The sequence below is a fragment of the Mastigoproctus giganteus genome, chromosome 4, assembly GCF_048544385.1.
Source record: "Mastigoproctus giganteus isolate SK-2022 chromosome 4, ASM4854438v1, whole genome shotgun sequence".
NCBI classification, from domain to species: Eukaryota; Metazoa; Arthropoda; class Arachnida; order Uropygi; family Thelyphonidae; genus Mastigoproctus; species Mastigoproctus giganteus.
In genome coordinates, this window is record NC_143578.1 from 158,738,443 (window position 1) to 158,752,593 (window position 14,151).

The 14,151-nt window shown below is 40.3% G+C and overlaps 1 protein-coding gene across 1 annotated transcript in view; it reads right to left on the reverse strand.

The window, feature by feature from the left end:
* The window catches only part of fbp (fructose-1,6-bisphosphatase), a 101,429-nt gene that overhangs the window by 45,510 nt on the left and 41,768 nt on the right, over nucleotides 1–14,151 (reverse strand). Inside the window, exon 4 of the mRNA XM_090371838.1 lies at nucleotides 5,783–5,920. Coding sequence (XP_090227964.1) covers nucleotides 5,783–5,920 — 138 coding nt within the window. The remainder of the gene's footprint in view (nucleotides 1–5,782; nucleotides 5,921–14,151) is intronic.

Here is a 14,151-nt window from a genome sequence, read left to right on the forward strand (position 1 = left end):
AGTCATTGTGGGTCACAGACAGATGTCTAGGAAGTAAAATAGACTTCAAAATTTGAAGTAAGGTTTCCGCCAGGCCGAAGTAGTGTTTCAGAATGGTAAAGAGAGCTGGGAGGTGTATTCTGTCATAAGCCGATTTTATGTCGAGGAATATGATATCAATCTGTGATTTGTTGTTAAGGGTGTGCTGAATTCTGAAGAGGGTATCAAGAAGATTGGTAGTTGTCGATCTCCTTTGTAGAATGGTATGGAGGTACTCGGGCCTGTGTGCAAAGCAATGCTGGGCAATTGTTGACTGAATTACTTTTTCGAAAATTTTGAGTAAAGAACAGCTGATGGATATTGGTCTCAGGTCTTTAGGAGATTTGGGTTTCTTGATCTTTGGAATGGGCTTAACATGGTAAGTTTTCCAAATTGAAGGAACTATTCCAGATTGCAGGATTTGTCTGAAAAGGTGAAGGAGAAGGTCGACTATATATGGGCTGCAAATTTTGATAATAAAGAGTGGGGAAACCATCCGGACCTACAGTGGCTTTGTTGGGTAGTTTATTGATGACATCAATTAGGGTCTCTCTAGTTATTTCTATTTCAGACAAGTGTGCCCTAGGTAACCAGTCCTCCTGCGAGAGAAAGGAATCAGAGTCAGGAAAATCTGCCTGCTGTAAGCTGAACTGTGCCCATTCCTGGACAAGCTTTTTGTCAATGGCTAGATGATGATGATGATTCGAAAGGATCCTTCTACCACTCTTCAACCTATTGAGAACAGCTTGGTTAAGGACCAGCCTTTTCTTTTTCAAGAAGCAAGCTCTTTCTTTCTTAAAGATAGAATGGTCTGAGGGAAGTTGAGTTTTCTGTCATTTCCGGTAGGCCTTCTGCTTCTTGATGAAAGCCATCTTAGTTTCCTTATTGCCCCGATTCGACCTGTTACCACTCCTGGTGATTCTGGCTGCACCATGTAGTGCAATTAACTTCAGTTGTTCCGACAAGAGCATAATGGCATCCTCCAACGGCTCAGAATAGAGACGCCCCCAGTCAAACCCAATCAAGCATTGGAGAATGATCTCTGGCTTCAGATATTTGGTAGAGAAGACTATCCTAGGCAATTCAGCAGAGTACTCGTCAGGTAACCCAAGGGAATTGCTCTGTAAGGATAGTTTACGTGCAACTGGCGAGTGATCAGATTGGAATCGAAAGTTGTCAGGTAGGAGTTTGATATCTTTTAAGTTGTGGAAGATTAGGTCCAGCGCTTGACACGCTCTAGTTGGTTGCGTCACTAACCGTGTAAGGTTAAAGGCCCGAAGAGTGGCCTCAAGGCCCTCAAGAGCATTCCCATGCCTGGGCAGTGGCAAGTTAAAGTCACCTGCTACAACAGTTGGAATTTTAGGCATTAAGTTGGTTGCTAACCACGTGAGCAGCTCCGCTCTAGAGTCATCATTGTGGTCCGGAGGAAGGTAAACCAGGCAGCATTGGATTTGAAGAAGAGGACTCCTCAGCGTCAGGGAGACTGCCTCAAAGTTGTTAGACTGGCTCACTCGTGTCCTTATTGGCTGGAAGCGATCGTTGAACAGGATTTCAACACCTCCGCCTCGCCCGTTAATTCTGTGATTTCCAATGTGTTTGTAAGGGGTGTTAAAATGGGTAAGATCAAGCTGTCTATCTGCCGCTAACCATGTTTCTGTAAGGCAGATGACATCAAACTCATTAAGCAATAGGAGAGTCTGGAGACAATGAAGCTTGTTTTTTAGGCTGCGTACATTCTGCATAAACCAAAGAATCTCTTCTTCGTGTGAACCTGGTAGCAAGTCATCCTTTTGTAGCTATGGCTGTTTATCTCGCCTGGATCCGCTATAAGCGATTGATCTGCTCCTCTCTTGGAACGGCTTTATAAGGGTGCCTACCGGCCAGCAGCTAGAATCCAAGACGATATGCTTTGCATTCGCAGGGCAGGAGATGATAAAGGAAGAATAGGTCGGGTGTCTGGTTTTGATCGCTTTTGCGTCTAAGTTGATCCCATGTTCTTGGGCAAAGAGTGCCCTGATACTTTCCACTTTTGTTGCTGGTCCTAGTCTGGAAACAAAAATTCTCTCTCGGGTCTGGACAGCTGAAATATTATATATCTCCTCAAGTCTCCGCGACAGAGGGACCGAGGCAGGTTCAGTAGGAACCGACATATTAGGCTCCTCGCATGGAGTTCTGTTACCTTGTGTTTTCACAGTCAAAACACTTTAAGCGCAAGCCATTTGTGGCTTATGCCTGGGAAATTGCGCAAGATGGTTAATTTGGTCAGAGAGACAGAAGGCATCCGCTTGAGCATAGATCCGCTCCTCCCTGTTTTGGCGTGGGGTTTCTCTCATCTCCATCCTCTTGTAACCGTGCTGGGCCTGGCTCAGAACCTGGCCACCAGGCTTCTCCTGACGTCTTTTGCAAGGTTGGTGCAGATTAGATTCACCAGGAATAATACACTTGTCCTGTATAAAAGGGCTGTCAGCCTCGAAGGTCGGATCGCGCTGATGGAGAGCGGTGTGAGGGGGATGAGTACCCAAAGGGTTCAACATCACGGCCGGGGCTACGATCTGTTCAGTTGTTTTGTCTGCAAAACGAGGTGAACTGTGCAGATTTTTGAGATCTCGATTTCCTCGCTGGACGTGCTCAGTTTGAGTTGGAGGTCTTGGTAGTGCATCATCTGCTTCCTGTGAATGCTCCTGAGGTTCCAAATGGTCCATCACTGACGTCTGACTAGAGGGAAGACAGTATTCACTTATAAAGATTTTGAGATCCTTGAGTTGTTCATTCATTGTGAGCACTTGGTCGAGAATTTCTGTATTTTGGGCTCTGAGTTTTCTATTTTCGTTATTGAGGCAGGCAAGAGAGTCGATTATTGGGGACAAAATCTCCCCGAAAGTGATCTTAAATCTTTCAGGGAGGGCATTGAGTATGGAGGTGTTGTCCCTTAGAGCGCTTTTAATTGACGAACAATCAAAGGGGCTATTAACCTGCAAGTTTGCGGAGGCAGCAGGAGCAGTATCAAACTCCCTATTCGAAGAAGCAAAGTCTTTCCCAAAGCATAAGCTTAAATCTCCAGGTGTTCTCAACGCATGCGACACAATACTACCTTCAATCGAACTGCGCACATCAAGAACACCAGATGGGGTTTCTTCTGCAAGAGTGATAGTGGATATCTCTTCCTTCGAGATGGCCGCGCTTTTTGGGTTACTTGCGCAAAGGAGGCAGGTCCATTTTCTTCTCCGTTGTTTGTTCAACCTTTTAACTTTAGGTGGCTGGCAATCACGACAGAAGATTCTACGACACGTAACACAAAGTAATGCCGGAGCCTCGGGTTTGAACCCACATTCGGCACAGGACGTTTGCTGAACGCCCGTTCTATCCTTCATTGTATACAGTTGAATTAAAAGCGAAAGGTCTGAGCTGAAAAAGAGGGCGGATGGCACGTCGAGAAAGGTAGTAATTGGGTAGGTGAAACGCAGGGAGCAACAAAGTCTTGCTGCAATTGGGCAGCTTACTAGCTTGAAGTGTAGGCTAAATTCTGGAGATGCACAAATTAAGTAAGTCACTTGACATCGATGGTTCGACTGTTGATGATCCTGCTCAGATAGCAAACAAACTGAATGAGTATTTTGCATCTACATTCACACGTGAGGAATTATTAAAGTTTGAAAATGGCAGAAGGTTATCAAATTGTAGCATGGTGCTTAATGATCTTGTAATAACTGAGAGCAAAGTGGAAGAGAAATTGTTGAAGTTAAACGTAAGAAAAGCACCTGGGGTGGATGGGATCTATCCAGTTATATTAAAGGAGGCGGCAAAGCAACTAAGCAAACCCTTAGCCATAATTATGAGAGCATCCTTGGACTCAGGGGAGGTTCCCACGGACTGGAGATGTGCAAATGTATCCCCAATTCACAAAGGGGGGATCGAAGGGTGACACGAGTAATTACAGACCAGTTAGTTTAACTTATGTTCCGGGTAAAATAATGGAGTCGCTGGTTAAAGATGCATTGCAGGATCATCTAGACAAGACTTCAGCAATAATTCAGACACAGCATGGATTTGTTAAGGGAAAGTCTTGTCTGACAAATTTGATAGGATATTATGATGTGGTTACAAAGGAACTGGATGCAAAAAACAACTTTGATATCATATATTTGGATTTCAGGAAAGCTTTTAACACTGTTGCGCATGTAAGACTATTGTACAAATTGGAGCAGAATGGTATTAAGGGTAAGTTGCTACAATGGATAAAAGGATGGTTAAGTGCGAGAAGACAGAGGGTGGTAATCAATGGGTGCTGCTCTTCTTGGACTAATGTTATTAGTGGAGTCCCACAGGGTTCGGTGTTAGGTCCACTGTTGTTTTGTATATTTATCAATGATATTGATGAAGGTATATCAGGCTTAATGTCGAAGTTTGCAGATGATACAAAGGTTGGCAGGGTTGTTAATGACAGTAACGGCAGTCTGCTACTGCAACAGGATCTAGATAATTTGGGCAGATGGGCTACAAAGTGGCAACTGAAGTTTAACCTTGACAAATGCAAAGTACTGCATATGGGTAGAAATAACCCCAGAGAAACGTACCAACTGCGTGGTACTACACTTAAGGTGGTAGAAAATGAAAAAGACCTGGGAGTAATTGTGCAGTCAGATATGAAGTTCTCTGAGCAATGCAGACAGGCTGCCAGGGCAGGTCATGGGGTTTTGTCAATGATATATAGGAATTTTGCTAGCAGGGAAAAGGAGGTGATTATCCCTCTGTATAAGGCAATGGTCAGGCCACGCCTTGAGTACTCCGTACAGGTCTGGAGACCTCATTTTAGGAAGGATGTAGATTTACTTGAGCAGGTACAGAGAAGGGCAACAAGATTGGTGAGGGGAATGAAGGGATCCTCTTACCAAGAGAGGCTTAAGTTCTGCAAATTGCAGTGGTTGGAAACTAGGCACCTACGCGGTGATCTGATTGAGGTATATAAACCCTTGAATGGGTTGAGCAAGCTGAATTCTGACAGGATCCTTCCACTTGTTCAGATTACGAACCTAAGGGGGCATAAATTCAAATTAAGAAAAGACAGATGTAGAATAGATGTGCGGAAATTTGCCTTTAGCCAGCGGGTGGTTAATTGCTGGAACAAACTTCCATCTGTCGTTGTGGAAGTTGATAGGTTGAATAAATTTAAGGAGGAACTGGACAGGCATTTGGAGGGAATGGTGTGATTTTTTTTTTTTTTTTGGCTGATGCTGCATAAGCTCATACATTTGCTTTCTTGCATCACATGCCTCTACTACTACTACTACTACATTAGAGATGACACTTATCCATGAGTGTCATCTCTAATGGATGACACTTATCCATGAGTGTCATCCATGAGATTGGCTAAGTTGTTAACACCTTTTTAAATATGGCATTACCAAAAGGATGAATCATAAGAGAGACAAAGATGTCCTAAAAAAGTGAAAATTGAACATAGAGAAGCATTCGTAAAATTATTTCACTGCCTGCACTAAAATGTAACTGTGAAATCTTCACTTATCACATACTGTGGCAATTTCTTAAATGAATTGCCTTTGTGGCCACTCTATCCAAGCTCAGAAATTAAATTTAAGGGGGGGGGGTGTAGACATAAAGCTATTGCCTTAATTTCAATAAAATCTGCTCACAGCATGCTTTAATGAAATTAATTCAGTGAAATTAAAGCCAGCAGAATTAGTGGAATTTTTCCTGTTATCTTATTTTCATATAACTGCATTTCTTTAATATAACAAAAGTTTACCTTAGGATATTTCTTGCTATACACATATTCTGAAACAGCTTTATCCCAGCTGCCTGCATACCCTTCATTGATGCTATAAATATTACCTTTTGATTTGATTTTCATATTTGGATCAGTAAGAACAAATTCTCCAATTGCCTAAAGAAACAGAAAAACAAAGAACAATTAACTTCTAAAGATCATCCAACAGTCTTAAAATGCATATAAATTTAATCCATCATGAAATTTTGAATAGTCAGTCAAGTATGAAAAATGTAATCAAATTTTAGGCAGAATTTGACAGTAAAAATAATTATGTTAATAACAACTAGTTTAGAGGCTAAGAACCTTAAACCATGTAACTGAGTATACGGGTAACTTTCAACAGTTCTAATCATCAAGTCTGAAATTAGTTAAAACATATAAACTTTTCAGATAGCATATAATACTGAATTTTGTTGAGTTTGTTGAATTATAAGGGGTGTGTGTGTGTGTGTTGTAAAATCTTTGAAATTTTGAGAAGTTCAGATCCATTTGTACCTACACTTACATGTAGAAATGAATTAGAATATTAGTATATAAACAAAAACAATAATGGATATCAGTATGTTTATGCTGTAAACTAGTTTTTGCTCTTTTAACCAATGTCTCTCTATAGGACAAGGGAAAATCATCGCCATTCTTTGTTTTAACTAAGTTGGTGATGTTATCTTTTTTATAACGAATATCACTGTCAGTGTGGGCCAGTAGTTCTCAATTTTGTTTAAACAATTAGCATTAGCATTAGTAGAGGCATTTGATGCAAGAAAGCAAGCTTATGCAGCATCAGCCAAAAAAAAAAAAAAAATAAATAAATAAATAAAAAATAACCACTTCCACTTCACCCCTTTGTTCGTTCGAAATACCTGTCCAGCTGAGCCTTAAACTTATTTAGGCTATCAACTTCCATGACAAGGGATGGAAGTCTGTTCCACCAACCAAACACCCGCTGGCTAAAGGCAAATTTCCGCACGTCTATCCTATATCTGTCTTTCCTCAATTTGAATTTATGCCCTCTCAGGTGATTATTCTGAGCGAGAGGAAGAATCCCATCAGCATTGAGCATGCTCAAACCATTCAAGGCTTTATACACCTCTATCAGATCACCTCACTGGTGCCTAGTCTCCAGACACTGTAATTTGCAAAACTTAAGCCTTTCTTCGTAAGAGCACCCCTTTGTTCCATTCACTAATCTTGTTGCCCTTCTCTGTACTCGTTCCAGCAGCTCTACATCCTTCTTGAAATGAGGCCTCCAGACCTGTATACAGTACTCTAGGTGTGGCCTGAACATTGCCTTATACAAGGGAATAATCACCTCCTTATCCCTTCTAGAAAAATTCCTATATATCATTGACAATACACCATGAGCTACTCTTGCAGCCCGTCTGCACTGCTCAGAGAACTTCATATCTGCCTGCACAACCACCCCCAGGTCCCTTTCATTCTCTACCACTGTCAGTGTAGTACCACAGAGTTGATACATTGCTCTGGGGTTGCTGTTTCCCATGTGTAGTACTTTACATTTGTCAATGTTAAACTTCATTTGCCACCTCTCAGCCCATCTGCTCAACCTTTCCAGATCCTGTTGCAGCAGCATAGTGTCAGTAGTGTCCTTGACAACCCTGCCTACCTTTGTATCGTCTGCAAACTTCGACATTAAGCTTGATATACCATCGTCAATATCATTTATGAATACAGAAAACAATAATGGACCCAACACTGAGGCCTGAGGGACTCCACTAATAACATTAGTCCACGACGAGCAGTGTCCATTGATTACCACTCTCTGCCTTCTCCCCCTCTATCCACAGCAGCAATTTGCCTCCAATGTTACACTGCTCCAATTTGTGCAGCAGTCTTCCATGTGCAACAGTATCAAAAGCCTTTCTAAGATCCAAGTATATAATATCAAAGTTATTCCCTGCATCCAGTTGCTTTGTGACTGCATCATAGTATCCAATCAAATTGTTCAGGCAAGACTTCCCCTTAACAAAACCATGCTGTGTCCGAGCTATAACTGAAGTCTTGTCTAAATGATCCTGCAGTACTTCTTTAACTAGTGCCTCCATTAATTTTCCTGGAAAAGAAGTTAAACTCACAGGTCTATAATTACTTGTGTCAGCCTTTGATCCTCCTTTGTGAATTGGGGTCACATTTGCACATCTCCAGTCCATGGGTACCTCCCCTGAGTCCAAGGAAGCTCTCATAATTATGGCTAAGGGTTTGCTTCCTTCCTCTGCTGCCTCCTTTAATATAACTGGATAGATCCCATCCACCCCAGGTGCCTTTCTTGTGTTTATCTTCAACAATTTCTCCTCCACTTTACTCTCAGTTATCACAAGATTCTCTAGCTGACTGCTACAGTTGAATACACCTCTGGCTTTCCCCCTCGCTAAATAACTCCTCATGAGTGAATGTCGATGCAAAATATTCATTTAGTTTGTTAGCTACCTGAGCAGGATCATCAACAGTTCACCCATCGATATCAAGTGGACCAATCTGATTCATCCCTTTCAATAGAACCCTTTCTTTTAAATAAAATTCCAGTGGATCAGTAGCAGTTAAATTTTACCTCAACTAAAATTTAATTTTAAGGGTCACATTAAATTACCTGTATTCTCACAATTTTTTATCTAATAATAACAAGACAAAATAAGAAAAAATTCTTAAATGACCAGGCATGCCCAAAAAAACCAGTGTGGTGTCCAGTATGTTACAGTTCAAAAAACAGCTGTGCTGAACATTTAATTGTTTTACATTCATAGTATTCTATCTTGCAAAACATCAATATAACTTTCAACAGATGTAGAGTATACAGCAAATCTCACAAGGGATGTAAAACTACCATCAGCAATTCAGTTACAACATAAACCTTGTGGTTTAAAGAAATATCCTGTATAACAAGAATAAAATCAGCTCAACCAATTCGAAACAACCATATAGTTACCAGAGATAAGATTAGCATTAGTAGAGGCATATGATGCAAGAAAGCAAGCTTATGCAGCATCAGCCAAAAAAAAACCCCTCCAATTTCACTCCTCCATTCGTTCCAAATACCTGTCCAGCTCAGCCTTAAATTTATTTAGGCTATCAACGTCCACAACAAGGTATGGAAGTCTGTTCCACAACCAACTACCCGCTGGCTAAAGGCAAACTTCCGCACATCTATCCTACATCTGTCTTTCCTCAATTCGAATTTATGCCCTCTCAGGTGATTATTCTGAGAAAGAGGAAGAATCCCATCAGCATTGAGCTTGCTCAAACCATTCAAGGCTTTATACACCTCAATCAGATCACCTCACAGGTGTCTAGTCTCCAGACACTGCAATTTTCAAAACTTAAGCCTTTCTTTGTAAGAGCATTCCTTTGTTCCATTCACTAATTTTGTTGTCCTTCTCTGTACTTGTTCCAACAGCTCTACATCCTTCTTAAAATGAGGCCTCCAGACCTGTATACAGTACTCAAGGTGTGGCTACAAGGGGATAATCACTTACTTATCACTGTTAGAAAAATTCCTGTATATCATTGACAAGACACCATGAGCTACTCTTACAGACCGTTTGCACTGCTCAGAAAACTTCATATCTGCTTGCACAATTACCCCCAGGTCCTTTTCGTTCTCTACCACTGTCAGTGTAGTATCACAGAGTTGATACGTTATTCTGGGGTTACTGTTTCCCATACGTAGCACTTTACATTTGTCAATGTTAAACTTCATTTGCCATCTCTCAGCCCATCTGCTCAACTTTTCTAGATACTGTTGTAGCAGCGTACTGTCAGTAGTGTCCTTAACAATCCTGCCAACCTTTGTATCGTCTGCAAATTTGGACATTAAGCTTGATATACCATCATCAATATCATTTTTAAATACAGAAAACAATAAAGGACCCAATACTGAACCCTGAGGGACTCCACTAATAACATTAATCCATGATGAGCAGTGTCCATTGATTACCACTCTCTGTCTTCTCCCACTCAACCATCCCTTTATCCATAGCAGCAATCTGCCTCCAATGCCACACTGCTCCAATTTGTGCAGCAGTCTTCCATGTGCAACAGTATCAAAAGCTTTTCTAAGATCCAAATATATAATATCAAAGTTATTCCCTCCATCCAGTTCTTTTGTGACTGCATCATAGTATCCAATCAAATTGGTCAGGCAAGACTTTCCCTTAACAAAACCATGCTGGGTCCAAGCTATAACTGAAGTCTTGTCTAGATGATCCTGCAGTGCTTCTTTAACCAGTACCTCCATTAATTTTCCTGGAAGAGAAGTTAAACTAACAGGTCTATAATTATTGGTAATCCTCCCTTTGATCCTCCTTTGTGAATTGGGGTCACATTTGCACATCTCCAGTCCATGGGTACCTACCCTGAGTCCAAAGAAGCTCTCATAATTATGGCTAAGGGTTTGCTTACTTCCTTTGCTGCCTCCTTTAATATAATTGGAGAGATCCCATCCACCCCGGGTGCCCTTTTTTTTTATGTTTATCTTCAACAAATTCTCCCCCACTTTCCTCTCAGTTATTACAAAATCATCTATCTCACTGCCAGAGTTTACTTCACCTCTGGCATTCTCTTCCCTGAATAACTCCTCATGTGTGAATGTAGATGCAAAATACTCATTTAGTTTGTTAGGATCATCAACAGTTGAAAAATCAATATCCAGTGGACCAATCTGATTCATCCCTTTGCTTCTAGAGTTTACATAGGTAAAGAACTCTTTTCTGTTTTTCTTTGCATCCTTTGCAAAGGATTTCTCATAATCTGCCTCCTTTGTGACTTGGTTACAGACCAGCTTATATCTATCATAGGCTTCCATGTCACCCCTTAATTTATATGTATCCCAATCATTTTTCTTCTCTGGCATATGTCTCATTAGTTCATCTGACATCCACGAACAATATTTCTTAGTTGATATGTAAAGCCTAGTAGCTTCCAATATAAATTTTTTGAATGCTTCCCATTTTGAATTTACTCTTGGTAACATCATCAGTTGGTCCCACCATATAGAATTTAAATACTGTCTCAGACCACCGTAGTCGCCTTTGCAAAAGCAAAAACCCTTCCCTTTACACCTGATGGTAGTTACCTCTTTGAGTAAATTCCACTTCAGCACACTGTGATCACTGCCACCTAGTGGTATACAGTATGGCATACATACTGATCAAAAATGGTTTTGCCCATATGTAGTATGCATGCTGCAGTACTTCAGCCTTACTTATCCATTATATATCATGTTCATGCATTCAGTTTGGTAGAGCACTTTTTTGCACTAGTGGATTTTTATTTATATTATAATTATATATTCAGAACTCTACCCTGCTGTTTCTCAGTATCAACTTCCCAAACTAGATGGAGAGATTGTTGAGGGGAACAAAATGGTGCACTTACCAAGAAAGGATTCAATTCTCCAAATGGCAATGTCTGGAGTCCAGATAACTACGAGATGATCTGATTTAGGTATATATAAGGCCTTGAATGGATTGAACAAACTCAATGCTGATGGCATTTTTCCTCTTGCTCAGATTATATACGTGAGGGGGTTTAAATTCAAATCGAGGAAAGGTGGTTGCAAGATATATGTGCAGAAGTTTGCCTTCAACCAATGACAGTTGGAACAAACTCCCATCTATTGTTGAGAATGTCAATAGTTGAAATAAAGTCAAGGAAGAACTAGACAAACTATTGGAGGGATAACAGGTCATGTGAGAGAGGTTTTCTTTTCTTCTTTTTTTTTTTTTTTTTGCTGATGGTGTATAAGTTTTCTTTCTTGCATCATTTGTCTAATAATACTAATACTTAATTATAGGTCCTAGGAGACTTGCTATCTCTGATGGTAGAAAATGCTTGGCCATTCTAGTTAAGCAGTGGAGGAAATATACCATTTAATTGCTTTATTTCTTTCCATATTATACTTATATCAGTGTTCTGTTGATGAGGAAACACATTTAATACAAGTCTTTTTTGTTGCTTGAAGCTACATGGCTATAATTGGTTGGGTGTTTGTGGAATAGGTTCCATGCTTTGTTCTCTTTCTTAGCACTGCTGCAATCTTCTTTCTAGTAATAATTCATGTGATAATGCTTTAGCATTAGCAGAGGCATACAATGCAAGAAAGCAAGCTCGTGTAGCATTAGCCAAACCCCCCTCCCATTTCACCCCTCCATTCATTCCAAATGCCTCTCCAGCTCAGGCAGGATTCTTCCTGTTGCTCAGGTTCTTAATCTGAGCAAGAGGAAGAATCCCATCCACATCCAGCTTGCTCAACCCATTCAACGCATTATACACTTCAATCAGATCACCTCACAGGTGCCTACTCTCCAGGTGCTGCAATTTGCAGAACTTAAACTTTTTTAAGCAGATATAGTTTATATCTGCCATAGGCTTCTGTGTTACCTGATACTTTATATGCATCCCATACATTTTTCTTCTATGCCATGAGCCTCATTAATTCATCTGACATCCATTAAACAGTACAGTCAGTCCTCGTATAGCACGATAATTGTGTTCCTATAAACCCTCGTGCAATGCAAAATCGTGCAATATAAACAACAGGCCCTATGGGAAAAATAGGGTTAGGTGCCGTCCACCCAAGATTGAACAGACATTTGTAACCAAAACATTACCAAACACAATAAATAATCATAATAAAATACATATGTATTTTATTACGACTATTACGTAATAAAATATTGCTAATGCTTTTGCTTCTATCGTAAGCAAACTTGTTTTTTGTTTGATTTTCTATTCAAACAGATGACAGCCGTTCCATCTCTTCCAATTCTCTGTGTCTTAATCTAATGGATTTTAATTACATTTTCAGTTGTTCCTGCTATGAAAGTTGTTTTTATTTTCTCTGCATTCTTTGTAATTCTCGGCATTGCCTCATTTAGGCCTGTAGCACGTGCAATAGCACATGGTCTTTCATTTCGCTCAAAGCGTTTCACAATTTCATATTTTTTCTCTATCGACAGAGGCGGACTGGCCATAAGCTTCACCGGGAAAATCCCGGTGGGCCGGAGGCCGGTGTGATTTTGGCCATAAACCATAGTATGAGGCCACTATAAATTTTCCGGGGTAAGAATTTTTGACCCAGTCCACCTCTGTTTATCGATATTGCTTTTCTTTTTCTCTCTGAATCTGCAACGTCTTCACCAGGACGCTTCCTTTTCACACCTTTTAAGTATTTTACTCATTTTTAGGGAATAAAGCACAATAACAAAATGAGGAGGCACGCTTGATACACATAAACAAAGTTGCGCAAGTGTAGCAACTGAATAAACAACACCATAAAGGCAGAGACACACTAACACCTCACATTTTACTAAAGCACATTTCTAGGGGTTACTACCATAAAACAATAAAAACAATTTCCAGTTGCGTTCCTGCTAGTGGAATCTGTTATAAACTGGCAGTAAACTCGATCTAATTGCATTTGCGATTATACCGATAGTTGGAATTGTGTTGGATTTTACGTTATTATGGTAAAATGGGTTTCCCCCTTCACTGATATAAAAAACATAAATATATTTTCAGAATCTTCTCTTCATTCCTATCGTGTTGCGTTCGGTTGGGGTGATTCCGCATTCGACTGCCATTTCTTGTAAACATAAAGACGAATCGTGCATTAGCGAATTCGGTTCGTGTTATATAAGATATCGTTCCCCTATTTATAAACCATGTATGATCGAATTCGTGTAGTGTAAACACGTGTTATACGAGGACTGACTGTATTTCTTAGTTAGAATGAAAAGCCTAGTAGCCTCCAAAATTAAGTCCCTGAAGGCTTCCCATTTAGAATTCAATGTTGGTAACATCATCAGGTGATCCCACTGTACAGAATTTAAAAACTGCCTGAAATCCTTGTAGTCACCTTTACGAAAGCAAAAGTCCTTCCCTTTAGCCTTGATGGTAGCTACATCTGTGCAAGTGACAATCCATAAGTTCTAGTCAGTATCTGGAAAGTTGAAATCCCCCATTATAAGACATTCTGATTTACTGGCCCCACTCTGTTTCTCTGCACAATTGCTCATTATACTCATCAGATTCATTAGGCCTATAACACACACCTACTCTCATTTTTCCTTTCCCACTGCTTATGTCACACCAAACAGACTCAACATAGCATTGTCTGCCAACATCAATTGGATGCACTTCCTTAGATTTTATGTGTTTCTTAAATAACAGCATAACCTCTCCTCCCTTCCTGTCCTGTCTATCCTTCCTATACACATTGTACTCCCCAAATTCCAATTCTACACTGCTTATATCTGTGTGACACCACGTCTCTGATATCCCAACAATATCTGCCTTTGATGTCTTGACTAGCACTTCAAGGTCATCAAATT